The sequence below is a fragment of the Corythoichthys intestinalis genome, chromosome 13, assembly GCF_030265065.1.
Source record: "Corythoichthys intestinalis isolate RoL2023-P3 chromosome 13, ASM3026506v1, whole genome shotgun sequence".
NCBI lineage: Eukaryota > Metazoa > Chordata > Actinopteri > Syngnathiformes > Syngnathidae > Corythoichthys > Corythoichthys intestinalis.
In genome coordinates, this window is record NC_080407.1 from 8,624,389 (window position 1) to 8,638,953 (window position 14,565).

The 14,565-nt window shown below is 40.3% G+C and overlaps 2 protein-coding genes across 5 annotated transcripts in view; one reads left to right on the forward strand and one right to left on the reverse strand.

Moving 5' to 3' along the window:
- The window catches only part of ppp6r2a (protein phosphatase 6, regulatory subunit 2a), a 33,025-nt gene extending 25,783 nt beyond the window's left edge, over nt 1–7,242 (reverse strand). For 2 of the 4 annotated variants that reach the window (XM_057855143.1, XM_057855144.1), the window contains exon 1: nt 6,460–7,239. The gene's annotated coding sequence lies outside the window, so the exon portion shown is untranslated. Of the gene's footprint in view, nt 1–3,639; nt 3,956–6,459 lie in introns of those variants that run through there. The other 2 variants (XM_057855146.1, XM_057855145.1) reach the window with 2 other exon arrangements.
- Nucleotides 7,243–7,464: 222 nt separating this feature from the next.
- cbll1 (Cbl proto-oncogene-like 1, E3 ubiquitin protein ligase) lies at nt 7,465–12,117 on the forward strand. The gene is made up of 6 exons (XM_057855147.1): nt 7,465–7,560; nt 8,005–8,175; nt 8,255–8,358; nt 9,935–10,018; nt 10,083–10,156; nt 10,227–12,117. The coding sequence occupies exons 1-6, from the start codon at nt 7,548–7,550 to the stop codon at nt 11,185–11,187; spliced, it is 1,407 nt and encodes a 468-aa protein (XP_057711130.1). The 5' UTR covers nt 7,465–7,547; the 3' UTR covers nt 11,188–12,117.
- The last annotated feature ends 2,448 nt before the right edge of the window (nt 12,118–14,565 follow it).

Consider the following 14,565-nt stretch of genomic DNA (forward strand, 5'->3'; position numbering starts at 1 on the left):
TATAATCATAGACTTCAAAACTCTATTGACCTGACCCCTCGTCATTCTTGCCTTACCATAGGGGGCTGAGCTTCAATTAGTAATAGTCATTCGAAGACAGCACACGCTAATGTCCAAGCCGGATTTATAAGATTGGATTTTTGAAGAAGTACGAAAGCTGTACCGCGTACAAACAGGAAGGATTGTCTCAGGAGTGATTTGTTCGAGGATTCAAGGTAATCATTATATTTTTCGTACCACGCATGTATTTTTAAAACGTTGTGAAAAAAAATCAATGGGAGAAATCAGCCGCTACTCCAATGGCATCATAGTTCAACATATTTACGTAAAATAAACCCTAACTTTTTTGCTTTTAACCATGAATCGAGACTGTTTTAGGTCCGTATCTATGAAGAATTTGGGGATTTAAACGTTTATTCACAAGAATTTTCACCAGAAAAGCTGTTTACGTCAGGCGGCCGCTAGCCTCATTTGTTAACATGGTAGCATTGTACTTTGTCAATATACGTAAAATCAACGCGGAGTGCACGGTTTCTTTGATTTTAGCCAAGAATTGAGACTGTTTTACATCCATATCTATGAAGAATTCGGGGATTTAAGCATTTGTTCACAAGAATTTTCATCAGAAAAGCTCTTTTTACGCCAGGCGGCTGCTAGCCTCATTCACTACAACTATATAATTAACTATACAACTTTATAATGACAATAAAGGGCTATTCTATTCTATAAATTGTGATTGCATACAGAATTTATTAATCTGTTTTCTAAATTATTTATAATTGATTCTGCATGTTTTCCTCAAGTATTAAGTTTCTGATGTGAAGATCGAAATTTACGTTGATATTTTGGCAAAAACTTATGTTAAATATTGCTATCGATCCTGAAAATATAGGTGATTATCTCTGCATCTGGTGATTTTTGTGTATCGCGTGTAAAATCTGAGAACTTTATATCCATTTTAAGTTTTGCCATTAGCCATTTTAAGTTTTGTTATAGCTATATAAAACATAATCGGGATTTTATAAGGAAACGACTTAATTTTTTGATGCCGCTCCTCATGGAGACTCATATATGGCTAAGGTAGGTGCCTGTTTTGGTTTTAGGTCGGTAGCAGCGTTGGTTTTGAAAATTGAATTTTTTGAAAATAGGCCCCCTACGGATTGGCCCTGCACCCCGTGTTGTGTCAATATATTATGAAGTCTATGGTATAATTTAACAATACTTCTGAATATACATAGCTGATTATATACGCACAATTTGCCAAAAGTCTTCTGAAACAGCATGCCAAATACAAATTGAGCCTTTACACACTTTATTTTGAAAATCACATCGGTTCTTCGGTTGCAAGCTTGTGCCAGACTACGTCATCACGGACTTGGAAATCGGGAGAAAAATCCACAGAAAAATATTTCAAGTGAATGAATGTCATTAGGGTTTAAGCCTGCGAAAATGACCTTAAATTGACATTGCCATAACGTTTATGTCCTTTATGGCGTGTTTGACCCAAATCGTCGCGTCCTAGCATATCATTTGTTCGTTGCTGATGTCACTGGTTGTAATTTCAGATGATTATTTTGAAGTGTTTGGAAAAGATTTAAGTTGTCAACGGACAAGGGCCGTTAATGGAAGGACTATTACTGTTGTGGTAATGTTAAGGCCAAATAAAGAGAAAAAAAAAAAGGATGACGAGATGCAAGTCGTACTATTGTTACAAGATAAAAAGTCGTATTATTACATGTAGCCGCATTTTACATACATGTACCGTAGCTGAGCTATGATGAAGCATTAGTGTAAATCATTCAATTGATTATAATTTGATGTAGATTAGGCAAAATACTAAGGATTTCCTTATTTGTTAAACCGATTCTAAAACACAAAATGCTTTCAATATTGTTGATTTTAACGGCGGAAACGCGCTACGTAAAGTAGCCAATGTAGCAGCTTATTTAGCTAAATTAGCTGAACTGGCCCCATCTTGTATTACGACGAGAATAAGTCGTATTATTACGTAGGGCTAATGTTGCTACGTACTTTACGCAAGACCGTTGACGCCTCTGTTAAAGTCAACAATATTGAAGGCATCACGTGTTTTACAAATAAGGAAATCCTTGATATTTTGCCTAACCTACATCAAATTACTATCCATAGATTGATTTATACTCATGCTTTGTCGTGGCTCCCAGCTAAGGTACATGTACGCAAAGTCCTTAGTGACTTACAGCTACATTACCCCTACGTAATACGACTTTTTTTCCTCATAGTAACAGTACGACTTTAATCTTGCAGTCCTTTTTTTTGTGCTAATACTCCATCGTAAATGTAGCCCGTTCCGTTCCGAAATAGAGTATTTGATTTGCCAGGCTAAAGAAATACTTCAAATTAGGGCTGTCAAAATTATCGCAATAACGGGCGGTAATTAATTTTTTCAATTAATCACGTTAAAATATTTGACGCAATTAACGCACATGCCCCGCTCAAACAGATTAAAATGACAGCCCAGTGCAATGCAAACTTGTTACTTGTGTTTTTTGGAGTTTTGTCGCCCTCTGCTGGCACTTGGGTGCGACTGATTTTATGGGCTTAAGCACCCATGAGCATTGTGTAATTATTGACATCAACAATAGCGGGCTACTAGTTTATTTTTTGATTGAAAATTTTACAAATTTTACTAAAACGAAAACATTCAGAGGGGTTTTAATATAAAATTTCTATAACTTGTACTAACATTTATCTTTTAAGAACTACAAGTCTTTCTATCCATGGATCGCTTTAACAGAATGTTAATAATGTTAATGCCATCTTGTTTATTTATTGTCATAATAAACAAATACAGCACTTATGTACCGTATGTTGAATGTATATATATCCATCTTGTGTCTTATCTTTCCATTCCAACAATAATTCACAGAAAAATATGGCATATTTTATAGATGGTTTGAATTGCGATTAATTACGTTTAATTAATTTTTAAGCTGTAATTAACTCGATTAAAAGTTTTAATCGCTTGACAGCCCTACTTCAAATAGATCTTTGTTTTGGTTCTTATTGGAAAAAATAAATGTATTTAAAAGATTAAATTCTCATTTGTCATGATATGAAACTGTAGAATGACATGGTGCTGCTGTCCGACTCCGATGTAGCCCACCACCACAGCTTTAAAAAAAAATCCTAGGGGAAACCCTGATATTTGTCTATAACGTTTTAAAGAAAGGCTAGTTGAGCCTTTCCAAAAAGGACCGAGACAACAAAGTGTGGCTGAAGAAATATAGCGGTGTTAGAAGCCCAGCCTTAAATACCACTGGGGGTCGGATTACTGTTTACTTGAACCATAATGTAAGCGTGAAAGAGTTTGACTGATTGTTTTCATGAATGCGTGGCTCATTACCATCCAGGAATGGCATTAAACATGACCGCGCGCAATTCCGGTTGAGTAGCACATTTTACTTACGTGTTTGTTTAGTCACTGTATTATTTTAGATACACGTAACAAATATTTACTTTAATTATGATTTCAGCATGATAAATTGCAGTTTGTTACTGTGAGAACAATTTGATATGAGGCTAACTTTATTGTTCTATTAATCATACGACAACCCCTAGCAAAAATTATGGAATCACCAGTCTCGGACAAGCACTCACTCAGACACGACTCTTGACTCCAGCACCTTGTCAAGAGTCAAGAATCTACACAGGACAAGTTGATGGTGCTGGAACTTTGGTTTGGTGCTGTTCCAGTGAGATTTACAAAGATGACTGCCTGAAGAAAGCATCACAATTCCCTCAGTCCTTGATGATATGGGGCTGCATGTCAGGCAAAGTCACTGGGGAGATGGCTGTGGTTAAATATTCAATAAATGCATAAGTTCACATTGAAATGTTATACAGCTTTCTTATCCCTTCAATTGAAAATGTGTGCCATTTTCCAAGATGACAATGCATCATGCCACAGAGCTAAAACTGTTAAAGCATTCCTTGGAGAAAGACTCATCCAGTCAATGTCATGGCCTACTAATAGCCCAGATTTGAACCCTATTGAAAACCTGTGGTCGAAATGGGGGGGGGGGGGGGTAATGGTCCACAGCTCGGGCTCCAACAAGCAAGGATGGTCTGGCAACTGCAATCAAAGAGTTGGCACCAAATTGATGACGAATAATCATCAAGGCCATGCCTCAGAGACTGCAAGCTGTCATAAAAGCCAGAGGTGGTGCATAAAACACAGCGCAGTCTTCAGGACGCAATGAGGAACGGACCGAGAGTAAATATCATGTTCAACTCATGCCGCTAGATTAAAAAAAATAAAATAAAATAACAGTAATACCTGACTGCGGCCATCAGCCGCTACAAACAGCGCCCAGTTGCTAGTTGCTACAAACATACGGCAACATAGGGCTATGGTAGATATTAGAGGTGTGCAAAATTTCCGATTCTTAGATTATTCGCAATTCGGCCGTGGAAGATTCGAGAACGATTCACAAACATCCAAATTCCGATTATTGAAATATGCCAAGTAAAGCTGAAGTACAACACACTCAGCGCGCCGCACGGTCTTCGGGACGAAATGAGGAACAAAGCGAGAGTAGCTAAACATCATGCTTCTCATTACCCGGCCCCTCGGGTAATGCCAATGCTTAACTCACGGCTCTAGCTCAACTCATGCCACGAGATAAAAAAAAAACAACATACCTGACTGCTGCTGACAGCTGCTACAAAGTACGTCCACATAATGTTACGGTAGATATCATTTATATAGGACTAGATGCAAAAGAGACTCACATGTACAGAAAGTTAGATGCCGGCGTTAGTAAACGGCCGCCATTCTAAAGCAGTAGACTTCCCTGAAAGGCTGTTGTAGCGAACCTTCCAAGCGAACCTAATTAACGTTTTATCTAAAATACTCCTAAATCGGTAAAATATTGACTTGAATCTATCTTTAAAATAGTTTTAAAACTTTCACATGTCGAAAGTGGACAAAAGGGAAATTATGGAATAACGGGAGCAATTTTAACAACTTTAACGGTTGATTCACAACATTAAATTAAGTTAATGCAGTTTAAAGCTGCTGATCCAGAATGGGGATTTGAGTATATTATTGTTTTTAACTGTTAACTTGATACTGAAATAGTCGTTTATTTAAGCCTGCGAGGCTTTTTTTTTTTTTTTTTTTTTAACAGTTTTTGTAACTGTGGGGGTGTCATCAATAATCGATTTATAATTGAATCGTAGCCTCTGAATCGTAATCGAATCGTTAGGAGCCCAAAGATTCCCACCTCTAGTTTTGACTTCAAATAGAGTGCCCATATTTATTTTTTCAAATAAATACAATTTGAGTCAATCACCATCTATTAGTAAATATTATTGATAATGTGTTCCCCTGAACAATGAGTGCTGAACTAAAACAAATATAAACCCAACAGGTATTATGCTTTGTCAGCAGATTAAACATTTGGTGCAAGAGGAGAGGAGACTTTTGTGATCTTGGTCCATGAAACAACTCAAACGCACACATCCCAATCCACCGACACCGTGCCAAAATAAATATCGATCGGCCCGATAATATATAATGTTATTGGATTTATTGGGATGACGTCATAATTCCCATTATCGGACCGATAATTGTCGGTCCGATAATTATCCTGCACCTCTACTTTTTACCGGAGTTTTTACATGATAAAATGTCTGAATGAGTGCTCGTCCGACACTGGTGATTCCATACTTTTTGCTAGGGGTTGTATATATATATATATATATGCATGTAGTAGATATATCAACTAGTTAATTAATCACACGTAATTGCCTGATAAAAACATGTTATATTTGTCAGTACTATCGTGGGGATAGTGTAGAGGAAATCTTGGCCTCAAAGGCAATACTGACAACCTGGTTCTAATTTGTTTACTCAAACCTTTAATGTAGCATAAGGAACATTGTGATTGTCTAGATTTGAAGACACTGTACATGTATCTTTTTTTTTCCTACTTGAAATTAACAGTTTATTTATCGTTAACAGCACGTGGATCGGCAGCCACTCTTATCGGCCTGTCTTTTCGAAAATAACACCTAGTAATATACACTGACGCAATTGTGAGGTACATTAGATGTTTTTTTTTTTGTTTTTTTAACACGGCGTTCACCCAAATGGCACCCGACTTACAATGGCGCCGAGGTGACGTTAACTGCCCTTAAGTAGCCACTCAAATGAACGCATTTGGTTTAAGTTAGGCGAGTGGTCGGCGCGCTAACGTTAGCGTTGGAGTGGCAACTTGTTCGATTAAGTTTTAGCTTTAGTTCCTCCTTTTACGTTGAGGTTCGCGCGGAAGCTAATTAGCCGCCACGGTTCACATTAAGCGGAGTTAGCCGAGTTAGCCCCCACCCTCTCGACACACACAAACAACTTTAGGGTCAACTTTGTGACCCAGTTGAGTACAGTATTCACTTTTTATACCTCTACCAAAAACTTACCTTTTATTGAATATCTCCCTTGTGTTGTTTCTTCTTTCTCGTAGCTTTCAATCGCTACGGGAGCTGTTTTTTTCCCTCCCCCCTTAGTTGCTAGACTGCCCCCCAAGCTAACGATTAGCCACGTTAGCTTGAATGCATGAGCCTTGTCTAGTGATTTGTTTTGAAGAACACGACCAGCCTGCGACAGTACGGCAGTCTGCCTGTTAGCTTCAAGTTAGCCTTCGACGTGAAGTCAAGAACGTGGCTTTTAAAATCCCCTCCGAGAGGCAGTTACCGGGCCGCGGGAAGATTGTCGGGCATCGACGGCCCCGGTGGGTGTCGTTTCGGACGGAACGCGTTTGATTCGGACGTTATCCAAACGCGGAGCTAAGTTTAGCATGCAAAGCAGGAAAAACTCAGTCATATTTTTTCGAGTCAAAATGGCGACGCGGGGTGGCGGACACGCGCACTAGTGCCAAGCGGGAGCGTGCATTCTGGCTCGACCACGGAAATCAGCACAAAATGGATATTTAGAAATTATTCTTATGATTTAGCGGTATTATTGTATGAAATAAACTATAATAATGCTATGTAGGATCAAAAAACGATAAATATGTGCATCATTTTTGCTTCTCTTTCCCAATGTTTCAATTTCAAGCCGTTCAAACTTCAAAATTCTTTCCAAAATGAAATTGGACGAAGATTATATACACCATTTAAAAATATATATATCAAATTACGTTACCTTAGTTAGTGCTCTTGAAAATTTGACCAGATTTTCCTTTTTTTAAAGTACTTTCACAAAGAAAAAAAGAGAATTAAGAAATGAGAATCGCTTGAATACAATAAAAAAAATAATTCTGCAGACGCTTATAAATGTTTTGCCCCTCGTTTTTCACCCCCAATTTCACCCCCACCTCACGTATGCACGTTTACACCTATCGACAACATTTATTCAATTAATTCAATTAAACTCAGTTTCACTGACAAAGAATTATGAGCTGTAAACGTAAAAACGTATAACATGTGTCATGACTTAACCTCTTTCCTTCCTTCCTTCCCTCCCTATCTCCTAATCCCACAATGCACCGGGGCTGCTCGCTTTTAACATGGACCAAAGCGGTAATTGTTGTTTCCTCTTTCACCCTCCGCAATTCGCTGCTATTTTGATAGATTTTTTGCAAATAATTATCACTTCAGATTGTAGCAATTCTATATCAAGAAGTCAATCGTTTGCTGTATGACGTTTTCTTAGATTTCGGAAGCTCGCGATCCGTTTAGCGTGGGCTAGCTTAGCATGAACAAGCCAATGAGCCCCTTAACTATGGATAAAAGTGATCGACATCTAAACGTTTGATGTTAGTTAAAATGTAACAAAGTGAAATTTATTTGGGAGTCAATCCGTATTCAAACTTTGATGCCGCTACGTTTTTTTTACGTCTCAAATGCAAATGCTACGAGTTAGCATTGACGCTTCTAGAAATGACAGTAGAATTTGACACAATGCTGAATTAAGACTGGGAAATATTGCAATTTTTAAGGTTTACGGGTATTTTTCCTCTGCAGACAATGATCTCCAAGGAAGTGACGGATCTGGGAGTTTGGGCGGTCCGGACGTCCGCAAGCGCATCCCCATCAAGCTGATCTCCAAGCCCCCCTTGAGGATCAAACCTCCACCCCGCGTCCAGAGACCCAGCAACAGACCACTGCTAAAAAGTGAAGCGGCAGAAAAAGATGGTACGTGTTTTTAGGACAGCCCCATCACCCGACTTTTTGTTGGATTAATCCTTCGTTTTTGTGTGTGTGTGTGTCACAGATAACTTTGGCTTCAAGCAAGAGAAGTTTGAGTTTGGAGGAAAAGCTGGAGATTTGTTTGCTGCCCAGAGGAGATACCCCCAGCCGCTCTTTTGGGACCATAAGGTATAAAGATTAGAGTTGTTCCGATCATGTTTTTTTGCTCCCGATCCGATCCCGATCGTTTTAGTTTGAGTATCTGCCGATCCCGATATTTCCCGATCTGATAGCTTTTTTTTTTTTTTTGCTCCCGATTCAATTCCAATCATTCCCGATGATTTTTCCCGATCATATACATTTTGGCAATGCATTAAGAAAAAAATGAATAAAACTCGGACGAATATATACATTCAACATCCAGTACATAAGTACTGTATTTGTTTATTATGACAATAAATCCTCAAGATGGCATTTACATTATTAACATTCTTTCTGTGAGAGGGATCCACGGATAGAAAGACTTGTAATTCTTAAAGGATAAATGTGACTTTGTATATTGTGACTAAATATTGCCATCTAGTGTATTTGTTGAGCTTTCAGTAAATGATACTGTAGCCATTTAACTGTTCTGGCCAAATGCATAATGGGAAGTGCAACCATGACCGTGCGGAGTGGCTAGTGCTGCAACGATTAATCGATTATTCGATTAGAAAAAAAAGATTCGAATTAAAAATTGCTGCTTCGAGTATTCGTTTAGTTAAAGTGGCGTTGTCATGGTTTGTTTTGAAAGTATTTGCATTTAGTTTGATTGATTTTGGCGGATACACTGCCCTCTAGCCTGCTTCATTTCACGTGGCAGAATCCAGCTGTTCCCTGTTACGACCAACATAAGCTGAGTTTTGTTTGAGCAAAAAATTTTTTTAATGCATTCGTAATTTACAGGTACATTTGGCCGTTTTTTGGGGTTTTTTTGCGGGGCAATACGTGTCTGGACCATTTGTTAAAAGCATTGTAAAAAAAAAAAAAAATGTTAGCATATTATAGCATTTAAGCTAGTGGACTTTAGCCAATTGTTCTTTTGTTGTACATAGATCCTCATTTCTTTTTTTATACTGTTTGAGGCTCAGGTATTTTAATTTTTTGTGTTCTTTATCCGATTACTCGATTAATCGACTACTAAAATAATCGATAGCTGCAGCCCTAGTAGTGCCACCAATTGATATATCTTCTCTGCGTTGGGAAGTAACATAGGGGGTTAAGGAAATGATCAACCACTCGTTCTTCCCCACATTGCTTCCCACGACATTTCTAAATGTTGAGAGAGGGATTATAAGGTTTTAGCCAATTAAAAAGAGGCTCTAAAGACTGCCAAAATTCTCTCTTCTCATCAAACGCTGCCCGTTAGCTCTATATAGCGGTAAATCGGCGTAATTTTAGATTGAACACGACAATGCGTGAGTGGGTCGTGCAGCGCATGCGTTAATTGCATTTAATATTTTAACGTGATTACTTTAAAAAAAAAAAAAAGACCGCCGTTTACGCGATAAATTTGATAGCCCTACTTTAAGCCAAAACTGAAGACTCTGGATGAATGTAAGACATTTTGTCTGTAACGTTAAATACAATTAGAAAACGATTTTATTAAAAAATATATACATATTAAAAAAAGGCATGTCCGATTTGAAAATAACGTGATCGGAACCGATCGATCGGACATCGTTAGTGCAAATATATTCTCATCTCTTATTGCCCCCGGCAACAGTTGAATCTGATCGGTGAGCGAGATGAAGTCCCAATTCACTTCTGTGACAAATGCGGACTCCCCATCCAACTATACGGACGTATGGTAAGTAACATTTTCTCACAGAAACGGCAAAAATACGCGTGGTTAACTTCATTCCACTTACTAGATTCCCTGCAAACATGTCTTCTGCTACGAGTGTGCTTTGCTGCATGAGAAGAATGGCGAGAAGATGTGCCCTGGGTGAGACGAGAACACTCAAATTAAATCATAAAATTGGCAGTAATAACATTTGAAAATGTTTTCCTCCCAGTCTGACCATGTACAGCTGCACAGACCTAGTGCAGCGTATCGAGCAGTGCCAGCGCGGCACCCTGTACATGTGCAGCGTGGTGTCGGGCTGCAAACGCACCTACCTGTCTCAGCGGGACCTCCAGGCCCACGTCAACCACCGCCATTTGAGGTCGGCCAAGTCGTCGTCCAGCCGTCAGGAGCCCGTGCACCTGCCTCCGACCTCCGACGTGCCCGAGCGGTTCCGCGTACCCCCGCCCCACATGACCAAGAACCACGTGCACATGCCTAACCAGCACCCCCACGGCGGCCACGACCCCTACGGGCAGCCGCCTCCCTCTGGACCGCACGACGGACCGCCTGAGACGTACCGCATCGCTACGGTGACCACGCGCAAACACAGCAACCTCATCACCGTGCCCATCCAGGACGACTCATCCTCTGGCCCGGGTCCGGGTCAGCCCCCCCACCACCGGCCCGGGGACTATCCCGGCCAGCCGCCGGTGGTTTCACACGCCCACCATATGATGCCGCCGCCACCGCAGCAGCACTTCGGGCCACCACCCCCTCCTCCACCCATCAGCCACCCCATGCAGCACCCGCCCCAAGGCTCTGGTACGCCCCACATGGTGTACAATCAGGCCCCGCCGCCCCCGATGTCCACGGCGCCGCCACCTATTACCCCACCGCCGGGTCACATCATGGGCCAAATGCCTCCTTACATGAACCACCCGCCCCCGGGACCGCCGCTCCAACACAGCGGACCCCCTGTGAACGCACCCCCTCCTCATCATTACAATCCTAATTCCATGCAACAGTTTCCCGAAGACCAGGGCACCCTGAGCCCGCCTTTCAACCAACCGGGAGGTCTCAGCCCCGGAATGTGGCCCGCACCGAGGGGGCCGCCTCCTCCGCGGATGCAGGGTCCCCCACCCGGGCCCCATCACCCGGATCAGGGCCGCTACCGACCTTATTACCAGTAGATTGCCATCTGAATAGCAGGGCTTGGAAAATTCTGGAAATACTCCAAATGGGAAACTTTCAATGTAAATTAAGGCGTCCTTCAAGCATAAACATTATTTTGTTATACACAGACATAAAAATGTAAATGTTTTTCATTTATTTACCCTTAATTCCCTTGGAAAGTTTCTCATTTTTAGCATTTGCCGAATTATTTAACCTTACTGGACTGTACCACTTGTAGGAAATAAAACATGATGGTAAACCTCAGGGTTACAGTGTGTTCGTAGGAATTTTGATCAAACCACCATACGAGTTTGTGTGCAGATTAGTTACTCGTCTTCTTCTGAGGAGACCCTCGACTTGGGAGGGGGGCGGCAGAAACGCCTCCATTTTCAAAGTCCAAAAATATGATTGCAATTTTTCTGTATGTCAGCTGACCTATATATCCTGGTACTTTATCAATAAAATTTGAACATTCAAATTCCACACGATGTTTAGACACTAATTGATGTGTAAAAAAAACGTTGCTTCCACGGTTGATAAGAAAAATGACTACTATTAAGAACAAAATGGCCAACTCGAGTCCCTTAGACGAAATTGCCACAAGATGGCAGCAAAGTGCAAAGAAGCTGAATTAGCTGCCATACTGCCAAGAAACGTGCGTTTGCAATACAATATTCACTAGGCGTGCAAGCAGGACTGAACGGGCCCTCGCAATCTAGCGCAACTCGGACAGTGTGCAGGTCAGGGTGGTGGCAGATCCTCTAATCATCTCATTAGAACCTAACATGCTCGAAAGTCGCCTCTTTACATTCACACACTAAGAGAGAAAAACCCTTATTGGAGAGAGTACTACAAAAAAGGAGCTCCTACTGAGCTGTGCAGCCAAGCCCTAATTCAAAACGAAAATGAATCTTCTAACTGGGCCAATTCGACCAAGTGTGCCAAATTCTGTGGCTCTATAAGCTGCCTGAGGCTCTGAAAAAAGATGTTTCCTTTTAATGGCGAACAAAGGGTCGTCACGGAAACAGACAGACATGTGGACATGGGCCGTAAAATATTTCAAAAGGTCTTGAAACTATAATGACCAACCTGAAAAGAACTGGACATATATTAGAAAAATGAGTGACTTTCTCTTGCCACTAGTCGGCGCTGTAGGGTTGATGCAAATGACCCCTACAGGACCCTTCAGAGTATGACTCAACAAGCACAAGATGTTTGGCGCAGATATGTTTTAGATCTTCCAAGTTATGATTGTTCAAAACTTGTGGTGAGACGAAATGGCTTCAGTCATGTTCACTTCTGTTGGACCCTTCTGCTTCAACCAAACCTCAGTATTTTTCAATCAGGCACCTGAATACATGTCTTATGGCTCCCCTGGTGCAGGTTTCAGGTGAATAGATTTTTTTTTCCTTGGAGGAGCAGCCAGTTTCATAAAAAAAGGCATTTCCTGTTCTCACTAGTGGGCGCTAGGCCTAATGGGTAATATTTCAATGCACTCGTGTTAAGGGTGGGATCCCGCACATACATGCCAGATATGAAAAAGATTGAACGTTGTGTCAAGGAGCTATTAGTCATTTACTGAATTTGTCATTTTGCCGAAAAAATGGCCGACTTTGGCACCACGCACAGGTCAGACCTGTGAATGAAAACGCACCATTTTAAAAACTTAAGATCTCATATGTCTCCTGAACAGTCTCACCAATTTTGAAGATGATCCAACAAACTCCCTTGGCGAAAAGGTCTCAAATGTGCACCCTGTAAATCGATAAAAATTTCATATTCCATCCAAAATAACCGATTTCCTGTTGGGTTTGGAATATGGGTGCCAATGCTTTTTTTGGAGCGGTTTTGGACAAGGTATAGACTCCCCAAATTTCATCGCTCTACGCTGACAGACCCTAATGTTATAGGCCATTTTGTTAGATTTTTTTGCAACGTTGCAAAATTATCGAAATTTACAATTTTCCGCACGTATGTGCAAATTTTGGTGACTTTTCGTGCATGTTCAGGCCTCCTAATTGGCTGTTTTCATTTGCCCTAAAAAATAATAATAATAAATAAATAATAATAATCCTTTGCAAAACAATAGGGCCTTCGCACGCTTAGTGCTTGGGCCCTAACTAGCCCTGCAAGCAGGACTCAACGGGCCCGAGGGCGAGTGTATCGATTTTTCCAATTTCTTTTCGGTGATTTTTTTTTGGGGATGCTAAATATATTTGGCCTACACTTCGACATAATGTCAAAAAAGCAAGGGTCCTTTTCATTTGCCATGAAAAAAGAATAATACAAGGAAATAAGACATAACAACCACCTAATATGAAAAATAACTAATTAAATTGGCCATTTTCATTTGCCATGAAGAAGCCCTAACCCTAAGCCCAAAACCCTCACCCTAAACACCAAAAAATGTCCAACTTTGGTACCCCGCACAGGTCAGGCCCGTGAATGAAAACTCACCATTTTGATATGTGCAAATTTTGATATGTGCAAATTTTGTTGAGTTTTTAAGCATGTTCAGAACTTCAAATTGGCCATTTTCATTTGCCCTGAAGAAGCCCTAACCCTAAACCCTAATCCGCAAATAAGCCCGACTTTAGTACTCCGCCCAGGTCAGGCCCGTGAATGAAAACTCACCATTTTGATAACTTAACATCTCATATGTCTCATGTAGAGTCTCACCAATTTTGAGGAGGATCCAACTAACTGCCTTAGTGCAATGGTCTCAAACATGCACCCTGGTTTTAGACAAAAATGGCATGTTTTTCAATATTCAATTCAAAATACCCGATTTCCTGTTGGGTTTGGAATATGGGTGCAAGAGACTTTTTGAAGCATTTTTATACAAGGTATCGACTCCCCAAATTTAATTGCTCTATGTTGAAAAAACCTAAATGGAGAGGCTTTTTTTTTTTAAATTCCAGGGGGCGCCACTGAGCCATTTTTTGATATTTTTTCTAAGGCTGTCAAAATTTTCGCGTTAACGGGCGGTAATTTTTTAAATTAATCACGTGAAAATATTTGACGCAATTAACGCACAAATGCCCCCGCTCAAACAGATTAAAATGACAGTACAGTGAAATGTGTACTTGTTGTGTTTTTGGGGAGTTTTGTCGCCCTCTGTTGGTGCTTGGGTGCGACTGATTTTATGGGCTTCAGCATCCATGAGTATTGTATAAGTAATTATTGACATCAACAATGGCGGGCTACTAGTTTATTTTTTGAAAATTTTACAAATTTTAAACATTTAGAGGGGTTTTAATATAAAAGTTCAATAACTTGTACTAACATTTATCTTTTAAGAACTACACGTCTTTCTATCCATGGATCGGTTTCACAGAATGTTAATAACGGTAATGCCATCTTGTTGATTTATTGTTATAATAAAGAAATACAGT

Coding starts and splice junctions, on each gene's coding strand:
- cbll1 (XM_057855147.1), top strand. Junction 10,019..10,082: donor TCCAACTATACGGACGTATG/GTAAGTAACATT, acceptor TCCACTTACTAG/ATTCCCTGCAAACATGTCTT. Junction 10,157..10,226: donor GGCGAGAAGATGTGCCCTGG/GTGAGACGAGAA, acceptor TTTTCCTCCCAG/TCTGACCATGTACAGCTGCA.